We start from the raw sequence: 22,639 nt of genomic DNA, 5'->3' as shown, positions 1-22,639 counted from the left end.
GCTGGAGTTGTGAACATTAAAATCACCAAGGAAAATTTCCTGACTGTTAGGAAAGTTGGACTGTATAAAGTCAAGTTGCAAAGAGAGGAAGTCAAATAAATCCAAGTGATTAGTGGAGTTGAGAGTACGGTAGAGACAACAGATGAATTTGACAGAATGAGGTGAGGTAGAGAGATTTTAAGCAGAGAAGATCGAAAAGAGGAGATTCCAAATTACCAAGTCTCTGACAGGGAATATCTGAACGGACATATGCACAAGTACCACCTTCAAGGCGAAAGGAATCATACAACGAATAATTTGGGCAACTGAGATGAGCAGGAGTTGAATCAACTGATAACCGAGATTCTGTCAGAAAAAGTACATGGGGTTTGGCAGACTACAATTGGAAATGGACATCATTGAGATTAGAATTGAGACCACGTATATTTGTGAAAACTGTTTATGTTGATGAAATGTTATGTAATTCCAATGTGTTTGAATGGTATAAGCAGTTCAAAGCATGGGGATGTTCGCTATGACCCAAGAAGTGGGCATTTATCAGCCAATAGATAGTTGCAAATGTTTGCAACTTCTTCCTCTTGAAATGAGGATGGAGTTGCAAACATTCTGGAAAGTGTGGCAGAGATCATTGTTTGACCCTCAGAATGATGGCTGATGAGTTCAATATGAATAAGGAGGTGATTTATCAAATTATGCATGATGAAGATTTAGGGAAAGGAAGGTCTGTGCAAAATTTGTGCCACACAGCTTCATGGGTCAGCAGAAGCAACAAAGAGTGTCGTCATGCAGTGACTTCATCCAGGCTTGTTGAGACAATCCTTATTTACTCAATTATTTTGCCTCTTGAAATGAGTGTTGGATGTTTTTCAGTATGGCCCAGAGACAAAGCATCAGAGCATGCAGTGGACTTCAAAATCATCACCAAGGCCCAAAAAAAGTTTCATTTACAGAAGACCAGGATCAAGACAATACTGATCATGTTTTTAACAATCACAATGTGATTCACAAGGAATTTGTACCTGAATTGGAGAAAGTCAATGCTATTTTCTGCATACAGTTTCTTCTATTTTCCCAGGTGTCTGCAATTTTGAGAGGAAGGCAGCTAGTTCTTTTTGCACGACAGTGTCCCTGCCCATTAAGCACTCATTGTGAAGACATTTCTGACAAAACTTGTTATTTTACAGATCAACCATCCATCCTACTCTCCTGATCTAGCAACAGCAGACTTCCTCCTCTTTCTCAAGGTGAGGCGCCTCCGTAGCCAGGTGGGAAGGAGCAGCAGTGCGTAGCACATGATTCTTGATTAGACCGGGGTTCGAACCCGTCACCACCAAATACTGAGGATGCGGAAAGGTCAGGGAATGACCACGGCATATCCCGGAGCAATATGGCCTTAGTTGCTAATGCTCCTAAAAAAAAACCAAATAACAACAATAATAATTCTCAAGGTGAAAACTGCCCTCAAAGGAAAGAGATTTTGGGATGTTGAGGACATAAAGAAAAATGTAATTGCTGAACTGAACATTGTCTTTGTTGACTCTTTTCTGATACATTTAGAATAGTGTAGTAAGTGTATTCAGTCACGTTGTGATTACTTTGAATAAAAATAAAACCATTTTTGAGATTCTTTACTTTGTGTTCTTTTTGTTGCACCAGTCTGGAAATTTTATTCCCACACCTCGTATGTTCAAAAAAACTTGTGGAGGTGTTAGCAGTAGTTCAGTCATTGGGATTACTGTCTCACTGCTTAATTGATGTTGTTGGGATATTCAATGCTCTTCTTGTTCTTTACATTATAATCTGTGGCATTTACAGTAAAATATCTTTTATTTTTACCACATTTATGCAATTGTGAGCCCTCCACATGTGTATGACACACTTTATGGGGGGGGGGTCTCTCAACTTTTATCTTTGTCACATAATTTAATTCAAAATATATGGCATATATATTTTATACAAATGATGCTATATTCTGCCATTGTTTCACCACAACATAGTTAACTGCAAATGTAACAAAATATATTTGGATTGTGCACACAACTACAAGTTGACATTGTGAAAGAGCAGAATAATGAAAATCACATTTGAAGCAGATACTAGTAAGCATGACTGAACCAGAGAACAACTGAATGCAGAAGAAACACTTTTCAGGTTTATATAGCTACCTGACTTGCAGGGCTCAACATTTCTAAACACATCTGGGCACATCTATACTTGTTAGTCATGAGGGAAGTAGTTGACATATCACATACATAGAATGTGGATCTAAGAAAACAGTTGTTACTGTTTATAAAATAATGTCATATGTGATAAGTAAAAATGGTTTGAATTTTTAGAATTAGCACTAAAAGTACACCCAAAAACACCATGCATTTTGGAAACATCAAAATATATACAGACTGCTTTTATTAGAGGGGATGGACAACTGATATAGATATTTTTTTTTGAGAGGGTTGTTGTTGCTGTTGGTTTTTAGGCACATTAGTCACTTAGGCTTGTGCGTGCGTGCACACATGCACGTGTGCATGTGGGTGCTGGTTGATCTGTATTTATGCAGGCTTAAGAAACCAGTATAATTCCTCAGATAAACCCCCACCTATGGGTAACTACACTGCTAATTGAAGAGATTTTTAGAAATTTCTCCAGTCATTAATAAGACTTAAACTCACACCTCTCCAAATGAGAGACAATTGACAAAACCATTATACTGTCATTGAGGATGACAGAAAGAGAAAGAGAAAGAACTAGTGGTGATTGTGAATAATATGCAATTTTTATTTGGCATAGATGGTAGTAATCAACATGATTCTAAGCTATAACCAACTGTGGTGAACTTTCCTAAGAAAAAAATTGTCAATGCAAAAGAAACTTGCACTTAGCGCCAATGTTGATAAAGTATTTGGCATCTGGAATTCTTCCAGCCAATCTGAAACAGTGTGGAATCCCTTTAGAAAACTGTCTGGCACATAATGTTGTTAATGCCCTTATAATATGTCTAAAAACTGGAGTTGCAAAGGGTATTAAAATAGGAGATTGAGCACTCTGACAAGTGTTGCACTTATCATATAATTAATTTACATGCTGTAAAGATGGCTGCATGGCTTCATCTAAAAATGGACAAATATTTGATGGACACTTACTGCTATTATCCAGAAAGAAGTGCAAAATGAAAAAAAAGTTATAAACTAAAGTTTTAGTTATAAACTAAACTTTGACACAACATTTATGAAGAGAGTAAAGTCTGCAGCAGTATCTTCCTTGAGGCAATGAAAATCAGTTGATAGTGTGTAACAGATCCTTTGAGACTGTCACTGACATTCTCTCAGATATGTCAAACTGGGCTTGCTAACTGGGAGTCACTGATGGAAAACAGATATTCAGGTGACACTCAAGTCAGGTGTATTGAATTTTGGCAAAGCCCAGTTGTTCTGTGACAGCCAGATCCTCTTCTTGCACCTTCATGATAATGGGACTGTTAGTAACCCTAGGTATAACCACCCCATTTGCAAGTACTGAAATATGATACCTAGCATACTGTAGGTGTGAACCAACGTAAGCGGAGGTTAAGGTGTAGCACTGACACCACACAGAGGAATGCCACCCCTTGGTGTTACCAGTCAATACTAGGTGGTAGATGACTCACATCAACCAGTACAATACCACCACTTTGCTTATTGGAGGCTTGAAGTGGTGAAACCCATGTTTGATCTCCAGAGCAAAGCTCCAGCAACCTTCCCCCCATCTCTTCCATCATGCAGTATGATTGATATCTTTTGAGGTTATGATGGACATCATGGTGAGATCTAATCTTCCTTACATTTCGAAGTTGCAGCTCTAAAACAGTGTTCGGAGGCGCTGCTAAGTTAACCAGATTGAACCTATTGGTAACTCTCTAGGAGGCTTCCAGATCAGCTAGTGTATAATATAATTTCACTGCCTCTCTTCTGTCCAGAGAGTGCAGTGCAGAAAGCAAGAGTTGAATAAATTAAATGAAAGCCAGAAGAATGAATGAAAGTGTGTGAGAAAAAGAACACAAACCATAAATGCTACAGTTAAGTATACACTAACCCTAGTTTAATTAGTATTTAAATTTACATTACACATCATTTCATCCTCCCCCTGGTGTGTGAGAAAAAGAAGAATGAGTGTGAGTGAAAAGAAAAATAATATATATATATATATATAGTGGATATGGCCAATATATATATATAAAACTTGGAAAAAAAAATTATAAAATATAAGAAAAAAGTATAAAAAAAAAATAGAATGCAAGTAGAGTGAGAACGCAGATTATGAATGAAGTAAATGTGTGTCTCTCCCACCCCTTTGCCTGGTGGGTTCCCCACTGCCAGCTAACATATCCCACCCCCAGAGCGGGATGGGCAGTTTAACCTTCCTACCGGATTCGACACTACATGGACACGACAACCATCACCGACATCCATCATCACCCAGTAGAGTGAGAACGCAGATTATGAATGAAGTAAATGTGTGTCTCTCCCACCCCTTTGCCTGGTGGGTTCCCCACTGCCAGCTAACATATCCCACCCCCAGAGCGGGATGGGCAGTTTAACCTTCCTACCGGATTCGACACTACATGGACACGACAACCATCACCGACGAAGACATTCTGCAGCTTTGCTGCCGACATGCCATTGGTGACCTGAACTAGGTACTCTAACCCGGTTCCCTTTAAAAGCTCATCCCCAGGCAGGAGACAGGTCTCCTCCCTGCCCTCCATACTTTGCCGGGCGGGCTCGTCTTCACCAACCCCTTTGGGGATGCCTACTCTATCACCCCTATCCTTCTATTTGTTTTCCTCCCAGTCTTCAGTCTCCCCCCCCCCTCACTAAACCGACCAAGTATGCCCCTTAACAATGCCACCAAATTCTAATCAACATCTAAATTCTACCACTTTCTTGTGAATCTCTTTCGGCCAAATTCTAGTGTACACCCCCCTTTTTATATATAGGCCTTGCCACTGAAATCCTTGGTAATTAGCTGGTGGAGCCTGCCAGAGTACTTAAATAATCTACTGGATGCCTGACCTGCCTCCTTGTGGCAAAGTGTGGGCAACGGTGGGTCCCAGTAGGGGCCCAACGGCTAAAATGGTCAGAGAAACAACAGAACATAATGCTACACAACAGACCACTCTCCACACGTTAAATCTCTGGCCTCCACAGAGTTCTGTGTCACTTACAAAGAATATGACGTGGAGATGGGGGAAACCCCTGGTGCAGTTAGACAACTAACACACTTTACACTTGCCTCTATTCTGTCAGATAGTGACTGTAGGGAGTCCAAGTAGTGTGTATGCTGGGAGCATTGATGAGGCCACGATATGTCAAGGAGCTGGGTATATTCTTGCCATGAGTGTGCCATTTCCAGAATTTCATTACTTCACACATGCCCTCCCCCTTTTCTTATTGCTGAACACACCATGAATTGTCAAACTAATAGGAAAAACTTATCTGTGAAAAGATCTAAACTTCTCAAACACTCCCCTGTTCCTTCCACAAATTTAATGGTTTTGATTCCAATCTCAATGACATCCATTTCCACTTACAGCCTGCCAAATACCACTTACTTTCTTGACAGAATCCCAATTATCAGTTGATTCAACTGATAATTTCAGTTGTCCTAAGTATTTACTGTATGATTCTTTTTGTTTCAAAGGTAGTATTTGTGCATGTGTCTGCTCTAATATTCCATGTAAAAGATTTGTAATTTGGAATCTCCTCTTTTTGATCTTCTCTGGCTTAAAATTTCTTTCTACCGCATTCTGTCAAATTCATCTGTTGCCTCTATTGTTCTCCCAACTCCACTAACAACTAGGAACTCTTGACTTTCTTTCTTTGAAACTTGACACCTTAGATCACAACTTAGTGATGGTCTCTTCTCCAGTGGAACCTTTCTCTCATGGACAATCTCAACTCTGGTCCAACTTTCCTAACAGTGAGGTAGTTTTCCTTGATGATGTTAATATTCACAACTGCAGCTGCTTCCACTTTCTAGTCACATGGATCCAGCTGAGGTGTTTGCAATTAGCAATGATCTTGCACAGATTGTTCAGTTATCTACCATTGTTATTGTTATTATTTGGTTTTTAGGAGCATTAGCAACTAAGGCCATATTGCTCCGGGGATATGCAGTGGTCATTTCCTGACCTTTCTGCAGCCTCCGTATTTGGTGGGCACGGGCTCGAACCCCGGTCTAATCAAGAAGCATGTGCTACGCGCTGCTGCTCCTGCCCACCTGGCTACGGAGGTGCCAGTTATCTACCATAATACCAGACAATTCTAACCATGCAGCTAACATGCTTCATCTTTTTCTGACAAACAAACCCTTCTAAGTCAAGTACACAGTCAAGGTGAGTGGTCCTCTAGACACCTTAGATCACAATATAGTGATGGTCTCTTCTCCAGTCGAACCTTTCTCTCGTAGACAATCTTAACCTCATGTTATTTGGCATTACAAGAAATCAAAATGGGATGTTCTATGAGATTCATTTTCCTTGGTCAGATTACTGTTTCAAACCTTCTGATATCAACATGGTCAGATTTTGTGATATTATTTTTGTAGGGATGGAATCCTTTATTCATTCCATCTTGAAATCTCATCCTTTATCTAAATCTTGGTTTTCCAATCAATGTGCTAAGGCTGTTCAAGATAAGAATGCTGCATATCACAATTGGCTTGTATCCAAATCTCCGGGTTCATTTTTTTCCTATATCAAAGCTCACAACAATTGTAAAGCAGTTATTAATCAGTCCAAACTAAATTTCGAACAGGCTAAGAGTAGAAAACTTGCTTCTGCCCAAGTGGTAGTCAAGCATTCTGGTCTCTTACCAATGCTATTGGTAACAACTTTTGCCCATCTCTATTCCCATCTGTGTCAAAACCGGATGATACCATTGCCACTTCAGCCAAAAATAAAGCCGAACTGCTAGTATTCTATTTTTCTTCCAACTTGTATATTGATGATCTTGATAAACCACCTCCTACCATTCCTGGTACACTCCAATGCCGCCTTTGTTCTTCTGTTAAAAGGATGTCAGAAGTATTTTGAACAATTTCGATGCTAAGAAAGCTCCAGGTCCTGATAGTATTTTATCACTTGTTTTCCAAACCAGTTCTGCTGAACTTACTCTTGTTCTGTGTTACTTTTTTTCACTTTCTTGTTCCCCAGTGTTTTCTCTTCTGCTTGGAAATTTTCTCATTTCCAGTAGTTCCTAGAAGGGGTGACACATCCCTCCTATCCGGTTATCATCCCATTGCACTTCTTTCTACTCTTTCTGAAGTAAAGGAGAAATCTATTAACTGCTAACTCTTAAACTGTCTAGAAACCTTCCATCTGATCAGTGATCACCAGTATGAATTTCGTCAGTGTCAAGCCATTGGTGATATACCGGCTTATGTTGCCCATCTGTGGAAAAATTTAATGAAAAAGTTTGGTGAAACTCAAGCACTTGTTCTTGACATTTCAGAGGCTTTTGATTATGTTTGGCATAAAAAAAAAAAAAGTAAAGTGCAGCCATTATCAACCCACTGCAGGGTGGAAGCCTCCTCAACAAGTCATGCTGAGGGAAATGGACCATAATCTGCCACGCTGGTCCAGTGCGGGTTGGCAGATCGACCGTAATTCAGCAGTCAGGGGCTTGAACCCCGGTCTACTCAAAGAGCGTGTGCTACTGCACTCCCGCTCCTGCCCACTCGGCTACGGAGGCCGTCCATAAAGGTCTTCTAAATAAGCTTCCATCTTTTGGTTTGCCAACTGTTTATTGTAATTGGATATCCAGTTTTCTCTCTGACTGCTCACTGCTGGTGATGGTAGACAGCTCTCTGTCATCTAACCTCTCCACATGCTGGTATTCCCCAAGGTTCATGACCTTATTGACTAGAAATTTATTCACAGTTTGCTGATGATAGCACATTGCATTCCAACTTCCAGTTTATGAAACCTTGCCCTCCACAAACAGCTTTAACTTCTCAAATATCCTCTACTAATTCCTTAACTGCTGATCTCCAGGTAATTCTTCAGTGGTAAAAAGTTAACTTAGTTGATTTCAATCCTTCTAAAATTCAGGCCTATCTTATATCTCCCAAAATGGATTCTTCTGTTCTTATGCTTATCTTTTATGACGCTCAGATTTGCCCCCAAAATCCCTCTCAGGTTTCTGGATTCCATTCAAAAAAAGGACAATTAGGTTAATTATTGACTGATCTTTAACAAAGTCTCTCTACTCTCTGTCTCATAGATGTTCTGTTTCTGCTGCATGCCTTTTCTATAGATACTTCTATGGGCACTGTTTTTCTGAATTGGCTTCTATAATTCCATCTTTCTCTTCCAAACCAGTCTCCACTTGCTGCAATCAGTCAGCATCCTTTTACTCTCTAACTTTTAACCCACAGAACCAACTTTTCTTCTTCCTCATTCATTCATTCAACATCCCTTCATGCATATTTCCTGAAAATTACAGTCTACAGGAATTCAAGTCTAATGTCAACAAGTGCCTTCTTTCATCTTCTTAATCTTCAATCCATGCATGGTACCAAGTACCACAGTTTCTAATACCTCCTGTGCTTGGGGTTTTCATAAAAAGAAGGGAAAAAAATTCATTTTTCTGGGTGTGGATGACAGACATCCACAGACAGAAAATCCTAATGTATTGAAAAAATACTATACTGGTAAAAACAGTCCTGTGGCCATGTCTTATTATAAAATTTGTATGTTGTCATCGAAATTTGATTTTAAGACTAAAGTCAAGGTTAAATCTCCTATTTTCTTCCAATAAAAATTTTGAAATTTTCTGTTTCTGAAGTCAATGGTTTGCCAATAATACTGTTTTTTTTTTTTTAAATCTCAAATTAAAATATTTTAGGGTTGGTGACTCTAGGTTTATTGAAAACTTGCTCTCTTTTATCATTTTGATTTTAGTTTCTTTTCAAAACTTGTTTGTTTTAGGTTTTGAACTTTGCATTGTATTTCATTTTTTATTAACCCATCCTCTTTTTCTGTTTTTGTTCTCTATTGCTTCAAAACTATAAAGACCAATACACTGTGCATGTAACTCAATACTTCATTTGTAACATCATGATATGTTTTAGCTATACTGTTTTAATTTATCAATATTTTTACACTCTGTCATAGCCCCTTTGTAATGGTAACATTAGGAAACATATTTCAATGAAAGTTGGGAGTTATATATTATCACATATGTAACATGTACTTTCATTATCATTATCATAACATATATCTTCCTATTCACTAGTTCAAGCATGTGTTCTGTGAATTGCTACCAATACATTTCAATTCTATTTACACTCTTTAAAATCCAGCACTCTCCAGGATTGAGAGATGCTGGATTTTAAAGTTTTCCAGGTTTTAGAGGGGTATAAGCAATGGTTGCAGGTTTGACAATGCATATTTCAGTGACTATTACATATTGAACTGAAGTTATTTATATCTGTAAATATTAATAATGACTAAGAGAAAGTAATAATGGTTAAAATTATAAATAACAGTTCAGTTTGTTAAATGTAAGTAAATTGCAATAAATAACGTCATAACAAATGTTGTCATGTACTATAATGTAATGTCGATTTAATAGTTACAAGTTTTGGTTCTTCAATCCTGATGCCTAAATTTTGGAAATAGCATCTAGTTCTGCAACATATTTGTTGAGGCCTGCCTAAAGATATGAAGTTATAACATATATGGATTGAATCCTTGATCTTAATTTTATAGAGATTGTTTGGGGCATTCTAGTATGATGTTCCATATCCCGCCCCTTTCTCAAGATATTTCCACAAACTTAGGATTACTTTTACAGGAACAGAGCCTTCACCATCAACTGAAATGCTCATTCTCAACATGAAGAAATATTATAGGGCATCTTGCTGTGAAAGGGGATCATGCTCCCCATTCTGCTATTGACATATATTTTGTAACTCATGCTTGTATACTCATTGGCCAACAAATTGTCAGTGAAGTTTTGTGTAATTTCTATTCCTTTGTTTCTTAATAAAATTTATTATATTCATAAATGTTTATTAAAGTATTGCTTAGGTTTTTGCATTTGCTGCTTAACTTTTTGACAAGTACACTGTGAAATTATATATGATTGAATCCTTTTAGATAACATTTCTGTATTTAGATATTATATATATTTCAGTTTTCTGGTGAGAAAAATAACTTTTCCCACCTACAAAATATTTTTTCTCTGAAGAGAGGGATGATTTTGTAATATATTTTGTATAAAAATGCTTCTTTTCTGTTTTTTTGCAGACAACCAAGTAAAATATCTTTCTTCTGCCAGTAGGGATCGCCTTATACATATCTTTGATATAGAGCAGGATTATGCCTTTCTGCAAACCCTTGATGATCATTCTTCATCTGTTACAGCAACATGTTTTGTCCAGAATGACAACCAGCTACAGCTCATTTCATGTGGTGCAGATAAAACAATTATATTTCGGAAAGCACACTATGTATGTATCCTATATAGAACTGATAGATACACACATTTTTAAGATATCTAACATTCATAAATCACAATTTTTAGAATTGATAAGATCTCTTAACTAGATTTTTGAATAATGTATACTAATAAAATGTTATTTGATGGCACCTTACACCTTCACTCTAAGATTTATTTGTAAATTTATTTGCCTTTGTGTAAATTTTATATTAACCTTAACTTGATATTAACAATTTTCCTAATGCACCAAGGCTTTCTTTTGGCTCTGAGTTAAGCCCTTTCAGACTTCGAAATAAGTGAACACTTTACCATTAGAAAAGTTTATTTGAAATTTGTATAGATATCTAGGGTGCAACTACAGTTTACACCACTTCTCTGGTTCTTCAATGCAGTTGGGTGGGATGGTGGATTAAACAGTAACTCTTAAGAAAATTGCTTACATTTTTACTTTTTAAATTTGTAAACAAATAATGGAATTAAGTAGTACTAGTAAACTGTAGACTATGAAATGAAACTGAACTAAATGTAGGAACACCAATTTCTTTTTTCATCTCTGTGTTTTGGAAATTATGTCATTTTTGAATGCTGCAAGAAGCATTCAAAAAAATCAAAAACCTTTTTTGATTTTTTTGAATGCTTCTTGCAGCATAACAAGCTTGACCTTTTCCTAATGAGTTGCAGTACTTATTAAATGCATTTTTAATTTTTTTGACGAAAAATTAAAAATGATTAAATGTTTAAAAACAAGTTTTTTTTTTTTACAGTTGTATTTTCAGCATTGCATCACAAAACTTTTGTTAATTCTGCTGAAAAATAAAAATGTTATAGACAAAATATAAACATGATGCTATTAGTCACTTTCCTTATCAAGTTGATAAGAGAAAAGTGACTAATGGCTTCATAAAAATCTTATATTTATATGCTTCTGTTAGTTTCAATTTTCATAGTTTCAAAATTCAAACTAATGCATTTGCACACATTATTGTGTTTTGGAAATTAAATATATAAATAAATAATAATAATGAATAATAATTAAGACAAGAAGCTATTTTATATAATACTTAGAGAACAAACCTAACTTCTGTAGCAGTAGTTGTTCCATGCAAAATGTATTGCTTGCATTATGCTAAAACCAGAAATAAGTATGCTAAAACTTATTATATGTCATGGCAGTATGTCATAATAAGTATGTCAAAGCAGAAGGCAAAAATAGTGCCTTATCTATCTGAGCGTTTCACTTAATAACTCTACTTAGAAAACACCTATGGCAAAAATTGGAATGGGAGATCCTGGTGGATGTAGGCCCATTCCTGATACTCCACTTTGGCCTCCACTTTGACAAGACTGGCCCAACTGGGATCAATAAGCAGCTGGTTCTTAATGCTAGGGTTCCAATAAGTCAAACACTAAAATTTGAAAGAATAAAAATTACATTGTAGAACGGAACAGTATAAAAGATCTTTCTTCTTTTTCAAAAAGAATGACATAACTCAAAATAATCATGAACAAACACTATGCCTAATCATACAATCAGAACTCTGAATGACAGTTGTTCATGATAAACTAAATAAAGTATTTGTGTTTCGCCTACCACAGATACAAACTAAAAATATAATAATGCATTATTGCTGAAAAAAAAAAAAAATCATTATTGGTGGAAAAAAATAATTCAAACACATAGACACAAATAAAAATGTGCTGTTCTCGATAAAAGCATAACCTTCTACTCTGAGCTCTCTGCAACTGAAGTTGTGTTAGTGTTGCAGATAAAAATAGTAAATTAAACAATGAACATCTGCTATCCAGCTGGAAACTAATGAAGTAACTAAAGTTAATTATGAAAAAAAGCTTACTACTTTGGGAGTGCATTCTAGCTGTAATCTCAAAATTGACAAATTTTTAGTTGCATCACTCTTATCACAAATGAGCAATATGGTATTTAGAGGTCCCACACATGTATATATACGTACTCTCAGGTGTACGGAGAGTGTAACCTTGATCTCTGTGCTATTTAAGAAATGTATATATGAATGAGATTTTTCTTTTTTTTATGTTAAGTGCAGAAAAAAATCTGTTTCATTGTTTAACCATTCTGATATTATGAATAATCTATATCTTTCAAGTGACTCTCCTTATTTCCATACTAATTTCCTCCAAATCCATATGGCTTCTCTGATATTAAAATAATTCCGGCTAAGGTAAAGAAAGCCTGCACAAGAAACATGCAAAAGTTCGATGAAATTTACCAGTAAGAGTACTTTGCCATAATGGCATTTGTATTGTTGCTCGCTCGATGGGTGTTATCGGTCTGGAGTAGAAGTTGAAACCCTCCCAAAGTGAGGTGGGGGGTAACCTGACCTTTTTTCTTTAGAATCACTAATTGAATTAACTAATTGAATCACGAACTGAATCATATTGGAAGTTCTGGCATCATAAAAAATGTTCGTAATGTAGTTTCACCAGTAAACTTTTTTTGAAGTTTGCCTTGCTTCTTGTGTGGGCTTCCTTAGCCTTTTTTTTTTCTAAATAAACAATTTATCCTCTAGTCCACCAGTGATTCTAAAGAAAAAAGATCAGGCTACCCCCTCCACTTCGGGAGGGTTTCAATCTCCCATGGGATTCAATTTCTACTCCTGACCGATAACACCCACTGTATGTTTACCGAGCAAGCAACAATACAAATGCTGTTACAGCAAAGTACTTTTACCAGTAAATTTCATCGAACTTTTGCATGCTTCTCGTGCAAGCTTTCTTTACCTTCGTCATAATTCCTTTGTGCCTCAATTCAAATGAACTATAGTGCGTACATTTTGATCACCACAAATCCCGGAGCAATATGGCCTTAATTGCTAATGCTCCTAAAAACCAAACAACAACAACAGAATCAAATAAACTTCGTTGTCGTTAAATAAATTCCTTGAGATATAAGTTTATTGCTTTTTCCTTCCTTCATAAATTTCAGTGCATATTTAATTTAGTAATTTAACATCAATTTCAGTGATACTGGCAGTACTGGCACCAGCATGAGACATTACTGTACTGGTCAAGTGTATTATTTTATCATTCATATTTCAGATGATGGATGATGAATTACAGTATAATCCTCAGATAATAAAATTACTTATGATTGAAAAGCATTTCGTAATTTGCAATTATTTTCTGGAGGTGTTTTAATTGAATTCTTTAAGACCTCAAAAAGTGATAAAAAAATAGTAACATACCAAAATCATAAGAACGTTTTCTAATTTTGAATAATTACTACATTTATTGCAGATTCCACAAGCTAAATTTATAAAAGAATACCAGGTAACTGGAAAAACAACATTTTATGATATGGAGATTGATGTTTCTCAGCAGCACATTATTACTGCGTGCCAAGATCAAAATGTACGTGTATACAACGTTGATGATGGCAAACAAAGCCGCTGTTTTCTTGGAGCTCAAGGAGAAGAAGGCACTCTTATCAAGGTAGGAATATTTAATTATTGCTACATTATGTGGTGTTGGGTAAAGACACTGCAGGGTGCTTTTATTTTATTATTGTGTAATGTCATAAAGTAGATATTAAAAAGTTTATTGAATTTGTTGTTATCAATTGGATTTTCTAAATATAATAGAACTAAAAATAGAACTTCAATGCCAAGGGTTCTTTAAATCACTGACTGAAGGGGATGGAGGAATGAGGAGAAACATTACTTCTTCTGATATGCAGGCCATTTGTGTAAACGTGTTAATTGCATTGAGGGAAAGGCAATATTTCTTTGGAAAGCCTTTTGGGCTTTTCTTCCAAATATAGTACAGTATGTTTTATGAGAAATCGGTACTCCTTCCCTTACCATTAATTCTAACTCTTGTATTGATTATCTTGGTAAATCACCTCCTATCATTCAGAGTACACTCCATTCAATTGCTCCCGAGGTCTTCCATCAAAAGGATGTTAAAAAATTGCGGACAATTTTTGATGCCAAGAAAGCAACAAGTCCTGATGGTATTTCTTCACTTATTCTCAAACCCTCTCCTGAGCTTACTCCTGTTCTGTGTTAACCTGTGCGCCTCCATAGCCAGGTGGGAAGGAGCAGCAGTGCGTAGCATACGCGTCTTGATTAGACTGGGGTTCGAGCCCGTCACCACCAAATACGTAGGATGCGGAAAGGTCAGGGAATGACCACTGCATATTCCCGGAGCAATATGGCCTTAGTTGCTAATGCTTCTAAAAACCAAATAACAAACAAACAACAAACAAACTGTGTTAACCTTTTTACACTTTCTTATTCCACTGGTGTTTTTCCTTCTGCTTGGAAATTTTCTCATATCCAGTCATTTCCTAAAAAGGGTAATAATTTCCTCCCATCCAGTTATCGTCGCATTGCACTTAATTCTATTCTTTCTAAAGTAATGGAGAAATCCATTAACAGCCAACTCCTGAACTATCTAGAAACCTTCCATCAGATTAATGATTACTAGTATGGATTCTGTCAGTGTCATTCCACTGGGGTTATACTGGCTTATGTTAGCCATCTGTGGACAAATTCAGTGGAAAACTTTGGCAAAACACAAGTAGTTGCTCTTGACATTTCAAAGGCTTTTAATCATATTTTGCATAAAAGTCTTCAAAATAAGCTTACATCTTCTGGTTTGCCAACTGTGTTTTGTAATTTGGTCCAGTTTTCTTTCTGATGCTCACTGTGGGTGGTGGTAGACAGCACTCTATCTTCTAACTTTCCACTAATGCTGGCGTTCTTTATCCCACTGTTTTCCTCTTGTATATTAATGACCTTCTTCCATTGACTGAAAACCATATCTATAGTTTTGCAGATGATAGCACATTGTATTCCACCTTCCAATTTGAGAAACCTTACCATGCACAAGTAGTTGAATCTTTTCGAATATCCACTACCAATTAAATGCCAATCTCCAGGTGATTTTCCAGTGGAGCAAAGATAACTTAGTTAATTTCAGTCCATTTAAAATTCAGTCCCGTCTTATATCTTGCAAAAAGGATTCTTCGGCTCCTATTCTTATCTTCAACGACACTTAAATTTCTAGACAAGACCACATATCTCTATTAGGGATCATCCTGACTTCTGCTCTCTCTCTCTCTCTCTCTATCTCTCTTGGCATAAGTATATCACAAATATTGTTTCCTCTGCATCTAAAAATCTGGGTTTACTCTTTCACTCTCAGCGATACTTTTTTTTTTAAACAGCTGCTCAATCTTCTCACTCTGTACTCTGTCTTAGGCTTCTAAACTCCAATTAAAATAGGCAGTTAGATTAATTAATTAATGATCCATCTCTTACAAAGTCTCTCCACTCTGTCTCATAGATGTTCTGTTTCTGCTGCATACCTGTTCTATAGATCTTTTCATGGGCACTGTTCTTCTGAATTGGTTTCTGTTTCTCTCTCTCTCTAATGAACACTTTTTTCAAGAAAAGGGTGAACAGAAAGTGGACATGGAAGAGTCCAAATGGATTAACAACTAATGAAATTGACTTCATCCTCACTAACAGAAGATATATTGTGAATGATGTTACTGTCCTGAATAAGGTAAATGTTGGAAGTGATCACAGAATGGTAAGATGTACACTTGATATAGATGTAGGAAAGGAAAGGAAAAAACTGACTCGAGTAAATAATACAAAGGTCTTTGAGATAACAGAGGAGGAGAAAAAGCAGTATGTACTGGAACTTAAGAACAAGTTTGAGCTTCTGCAGACTGCTCAGGACCAAGATATCGACGAGGAATATTACAACTTTCTGGAAGTGATAAAGCCCAAGAAACCTATAAGGAAAAGGAAATCCAAAGAAGAAAAAATTAGTCAAGAAACACTTGTCATGATGAACCGAAGACGACAAATGAAGAGCAAGAAAAACACTGACAGGGAGAAAATTGAGTATACTGAGGTATACTGAGTTATGCAAAGCCATTAGAAAGAGACTCAGAGAGGACATAAGAAGATTTAACACAAGAAAAGTAGAACAAGCATTAAGGGAAAACAAAGGATTTAAATCGGCAGCCATGAGCAGTAATACAGAAAGACAAATGATGCTGAAACTGAAGAATAGCGATGGTGTACTTATAAACAGCAGAGAAGGCATAATTCAAATAGCAGAAGACTACTATAGAGAATTATACAAGGAGCGAGGGAATGATGCCAGCAGTGGGGAAGATGGATTGCAAAGTAGCAACACATACAACATACCCGATATTCTTCCTTATGAGGTAGAACATGCATTGAAGAAAATGAAGAATCAGAAAGCCCCAGGGGAAGATGAAGTTACTGTAGAGTTGTTAAAATTGGGAGGAAGAGACATAACACAAAAACTGGCAAGGCACTTCACAAAGTGCATTAGAAAAGGTGTGACGCCTAAGCAGTGGAATAATGCAATCATAGTTTTGCTGCATAAGAAAAGAGATAAATTGGAAATTATAGACCAATTAGCTTGTTATCCCACATCTACAAGTTGTTCACAAGGATCATTACTAACAGATTAGAAAGAATACTTGATGAGAATCAACCGAAAGAGCAAGCTGGCTTTAGGACAGGATTCTCAACTATGGATCACCTTTACGTAATATCACAGCTAATGGAGAAAGCAAATGAATATAAAACACCATTATGCCTGGCATTTGTGGATTATGAAAAGGCATTTGACTCCATACAGCATAAGGCAATGTTTCGGACAAGGCATAGATACCCCATATATTATGATTTTGAAGAAAATATATGAGAGTGCTACCTCCTTTATTAGACTAGACAAAGACAGTAGCAAATTTAAAATCGAGAAAGGAGTTCGACAAGGAGACACAATATCTCCGAAGCTGTTTACTGCTGCCCTTGAGGAAGCTTTCAGAAGATTAGACTGGTCGCAGAAAGGAGTCAATGTGAACAGAGAGTATCTAAACCATTTATGATTTGCAGATGACATTGTGGTCATAAGCCACGATCCCAAAGAATTAGAGGAAAATCTTAATCAGTTATGCACAGTTAGTAAGGATTTTGGACTAAAGATGAACATGGCTAAAACAAAAGTAATGATGAACAACTATGCCACAGAAAGGAAAATAATGATTGAAGGAGCAGTAATTGAAAAGGTGGAGTCATATACTTATCTGGGACAAGTTATTAGCTGTAATAATGATAAATGGCTGGAAGTCAAGAGAAGAATAAATTTTGGATGGATACGTGACTTTCAGGCACGCTGTGTGCAGCTTCCGGGTCGGAAGTGTTACAGTGTTGTAACAGGTCAAAGACCCCATTCCTGGGGATTCCAGTAGTGGGGTCGTATATGAGATCAAATGCCCGGACTGTGGGGAATGTTATGTGGGGGAGACAGGACGGCGACTAAAAGACCGTCTGGGGGAGCACATGCGAGCTATACAGACCACAGAGTTCAATAAGTCCACCATTGCTGAGCATTATTGGGAGAAACATCATCAGGTCTCCCCGGTGAATGCTGTCATCCTTGACCGGGCGCATAGGTTCTGGGACCGTAAGTGGCTAGAGAGTTTGTGGATAGGCTCGTCTGAGAACAATAGTATGAATAGGGACAGGGGTGTTCGATTTCACCCCCTACTAGAAGCTGTGGTCCTGGCAAAAGACAAGCGTTTTATATTTCCACACTCTCGAGCTGCTTCCGGTTCTGGATCGTATGAAAGAAATATTGAGCATGCGCCTGGTCAACCACGTGTGCTGTGAGCCTGTTACTTAAGGATGTGTTGCTTAAACATTCATTGTTGTTGGGAAAGGAGGCGGAAGCCTCCGAAAACTTCAGTCAATGTTTTATCGCTTTTATCTTTATTGTATTTTAAATATTTTATTTATTTATATTTTATTGTATATTAAAGTTTCATCGTATATTTATTTTGTAAATCAGTCTTTTGCATATATTATTTTACAGTGTAGTATCAATGGTTTCCAGTATTAAACCTTTATAATTAAACGGTTGGTGTATTTGTTTTAAATTCTGGATTGGTCCAAAACAATATCAAGATAGAATCTGGCAGTGTGGGTGTGTTCAGTGGGGATGAGCTGACCCAGTGATGCCAATGAAAATATTTCCCAAACCATGATACAACCACTGCCAGCCTGTTTTTGTCCAACCATGCAGTCTGGTTGCAAGTGTTCACTTCTTGCCATTGAACATGCACCTGTCCATCGGCACGATGGAACTGTAACCTTGATTTATCAGACCAGGCGACTCTTTTCCAGTTATCCAATGTTCAAGAATGGTGTTCCCATGCCAACTGCAGGTTATAAAAAACAAAACTGAGGTTATCCCAATGATGGTTAGCAATGTGGGCACATGAACAGGTCATCTACTCCATAGGCATGTATGCTGGACATTGTGCTTAAAAACATTTCTTTGTGTGTCCTGGTTGTAGTCTGCTGTTAATTGAGGGATTGTGAGTCATCTGTTGTGCCAGACAGCACATGCCAACCACTGTTCATCTTGACTGTCAACCAGTGGTGGTTGTACTGTCCCAGCACATTGGGTGGTTGTGTGTCCCTCTTTGGACCATTCCTGTCACATCTTCAATATGGCAGCCCTTGAAGAGCCAGTAATATACACCTGCAGTTGCTAAGGTGCTGGCCCTACCTTCCTAATGCCACAAATCATTCCCCATTCAACTCTGTTGGGTCCTTCCCTTTACTGATTGCATGGGCTTTGTACTAACAAACTAACAGGCACTACTCATGCCATCACTACATATGCTGTGTAGTGATGGCATGATGGCATCACTACATATGCTGTAATAATAAATGCAAAAAAAAAACAAGTGGGAATGGCTTGCCAGTGTTTACGAGTTCGCGCCAACAGCTGATGCTGCAACCAACGCCACCAAAACAGTAGCAGCAGGTTGGTGTGCTGACCCGGGAAATTTGAAATTATGTTCGTGGAAATTATATCCAAATTAACGGTGGAACCGTTAATTCGGACATAATTCCAGTGGCTGGATTAGTGATGGTTGACCTGTATTATTATTGTACTTGCATATCACATAATGTTACTGTGGTAAAAGTGTAATACCGAGGTATAGTGCTGTAGGTCTAATTTAATTTAAACTTCATGCCCTGAACTAGAGCAGTAAGTATGCCTTTGGTTTGGGGGAGGGTGGGAGAAAATTGTTGAAGGCAGTTCTACAAATCAAGGCATTATTGCTTGCATTGTGCATGTGCGTATATATGTGTGGCATATATTCCAAGTGTCCTTGTGCCAACATAATGCCACAGGAAATGCTTTGTGTGCTAGATGCAGAGAAAGAGACAAAGATTTTGAGGAATTAAGCAGAAATTTAGCAATTTGATGGATGAATTTGTGAACTTGAAGAAAATGGTCAATTGTCCTTGAAAGAACTGAATTAAGTACTCAGCTGCCCACCTCAGTGCTAGAGCAGAATCATCACAAGCAGAATGCTTTCTAGACCTACAGGAGGTAGTTATTCTTGATGACTGTGTTCTCCAGAACCAAAGGTATTTTATGCAATAAGAATAGCTTAAATAAGACCAGTAGTTTACCAGGGACTAGAGCTAATGATATTGTAGAACAATAATCATTGTTTAAAGGCATATAGGTGATATTGTTGAATATATATTGGCATTAAACACAGTCTTTATTTAGAAAGTATGAGTTGATGTTGAGAAAAAGCCATGAGGCATTAAGGCTGAATTTACAACTGCTGGAATCTTGCTAGGAGGGAGTTTCTGATGAATACTTTGTGAATAAATTTGGCCCTCAGATTGTGCAAGGCTCATGAGGTAGATTTTTTTTTTCCAGTATGACTACTACTTATTAACAGAAGGGACTGATTTTTGTAGAAATGAAGAGAAGGTGATAGAGCATCCTTCACATTTCCTTTTACAACAATTTCTTTTTTGTTATTGTTTGGTCTTTATCCATTACTGTGGGAGAAATGAAAGCCAAGGATTACTGGATGCAGTTATTGCTCTTCCCAGTACTGGCTTATATAGATTGCTTTTCATCATTCTCAAAAACATTTTTTTCCATTAAACACTGTACTCCTATCTACCGAATTGTTATCACACATTCCCTTAAACTAATTATGAATGAATTTTGGTTGAGTTTTTGCCATGTAATTTTTCAGTTTTGATGTATAAGCACTACTCTTCATATATTACTTGACATGTCTCGGTTTTTCCATTTTAAAATTCTGTGGCACAAAAATGGATTATGGTAGAAATGTGAAACTGATATTGCTTTCTTTCACAAGAATGAAACTACAACTGACACCAACTCTTCAAGTAGCACAGTTACTGAGTTGGCCATGTAGTGTGCATTACTATGGGAGCTATCCTCTTTTACTGTAAAACCTTAACAAATAGTGTTCAAAGCCAGCTTTCAGATTTATCCATCTAAAATACGAGATTCATCAAAGAGATGAATTTTAGAGCTAGATTTAGTGACTGCTAAACAGATTTCATTGCCATATAATATTTTTGTGATTTAGCCTTTCCTGCACAGAATCATGCAGTAGTATACCGGGTTTGTAGTTGGTTTCAGGGGAACCCTTTCTGCTGTTATAACTACATCATAATCATTAAACAAATGTTTTGGGAGGACTTCTCATTGATGACAAGGTATTTTGCATCCATTGCACCTTCCTTTTTCATGTCCTTGTAACATAACTCTGTTAACTCTTGTTATCAATAACATTACTGTTACACATGGAAAAGTGCTGTACAAATTGGAGCAGTGTGACATTGGAGACAAGTTGCTGCTATGAATAAAATGATGGTTGAGTGAGTGGAGACAGAGAGTGGTTATCAATGGACACTGCTCTTCATGAACTAAAGTTATTAAAGTTCCCCAGGGTTCAGTGTTGAGCCCATTGTTGTTTTCGGTATTCATTAATGATATTGATGAAGATATATCAAGCTTAATGTCCAAGTTTGCAGATGATATGAAGGTTGGCATGGTTGTTAATGACACTAATGATAGTATGCTACTGCAACAGGATTTAGAAAAGTTGAGCAGATGGGCTGAGTGGTGGCAACTGTAGTTTAACATTGACAAATTTTAAGTACTGCCTTTTGATAGCAGTAACTCCAGAGTAACATATCAACTCTGTGGTACCACACTCATGGTGATAGAGAATGAAAAGGACCTGGCAATAACTGTGCTGTCAGATATTAAGTTTTCTGAGCAGTGCAGACAGATATCAAGAGTAGCTCATGATGTCTTGTCAATGATATACAGGAATTTTTCTACCAGGGATAAGGAGGTGATTATCCCCTTTTGTAAGGCAATGTTCAGACCACACCTTCAGTACTGTGTACAAGTCTGGAGACTTCATTTTAGGAAGGATGTAGAGCTGTTGGTATGAGAAGGGCAACAAGATTAGTGAATGGAACAAAGGGTTGCTCTTATGAAGAAAGGCTTAAGTTTTGCAAATTATAGTGTCTGGAGACTAGGCACCTGTGAGGTGATCTGATTGAGGTGTATAAGGCCTTGAAAGGTTTGAGCCTGCTCAGATGGTTTGAGTTTGCTCAAACCTTTATCCATAGCAGCAATTTGCCTCAAATGCTACACTGCTCCAATTTGTTCAGCAGTCTTCCATGTGCAACAGTATCAAAAGCCTTTCTAAGATCCAAATATATGATATCAAAGTTATTCCCTGCTTCCAGTTCCTTGGTGACCACATCATAGTATCCAATCAAATTGGTCAGGCAAGACTTTCCCCTAACAAAAACATGCTGTGTCCGAGCTATAACTGAAATCTTGTCTAGATGATCCTGCAGTGCTTCTTTAACCAGTGCCTCCATTAATTTTCCTGGAATAGAAGTTAAACTAACAGGTCTATAATTACTTGTGTCGCCCTTTGATCCTCCTTTGTGAATTGGGGTCACATTTGCACTTCTCCAGTCCATGGGTACGTCCCCTGAGTCCAAAGATGCTCTCATAATTATGGCTAAGGGTTTGCTTACTTCCTTTGCTGCCTCCTTTAATATAACTGGATAGATCCCATCCACCCCGGTTGCCTTTTTTATGTTTATCTTCAACAATTTCTCCTCCACTTTCCTCTCAATTATTATAAAATCATCTAGCTCACTGCCAGAGTTTAATTCACCTCTGGCATTCCCCTCCCTGAATAACTCCTCATGTGTGAATGTAGATGCAAAATACTCATTTAGTTT

At 37.3% G+C, this 22,639-nt stretch overlaps 1 protein-coding gene across 1 annotated transcript in view; it reads left to right on the top strand.

Moving 5' to 3' along the window:
- The window catches only part of LOC150081900 (mitogen-activated protein kinase-binding protein 1-like), a 470,343-nt gene that overhangs the window by 248,898 nt on the left and 198,806 nt on the right, over positions 1-22,639 (top strand). The window contains exons 15-16 of the mRNA XM_090378972.1: positions 10,289-10,491; positions 13,755-13,949. Of these exons, the coding sequence (XP_090235098.1) occupies positions 10,289-10,491; positions 13,755-13,949 (398 nt within the window). The remainder of the gene's footprint in view (positions 1-10,288; positions 10,492-13,754; positions 13,950-22,639) is intronic.

The sequence above is a fragment of the Mastigoproctus giganteus genome, chromosome 8 (assembly GCF_048544385.1).
Source record: "Mastigoproctus giganteus isolate SK-2022 chromosome 8, ASM4854438v1, whole genome shotgun sequence".
Classification (NCBI taxonomy): domain Eukaryota; kingdom Metazoa; phylum Arthropoda; class Arachnida; order Uropygi; family Thelyphonidae; genus Mastigoproctus; species Mastigoproctus giganteus.
Note: the sequence above shows the minus strand (reverse complement) of the source record. Positions and strands in the feature narration are given on the sequence as shown.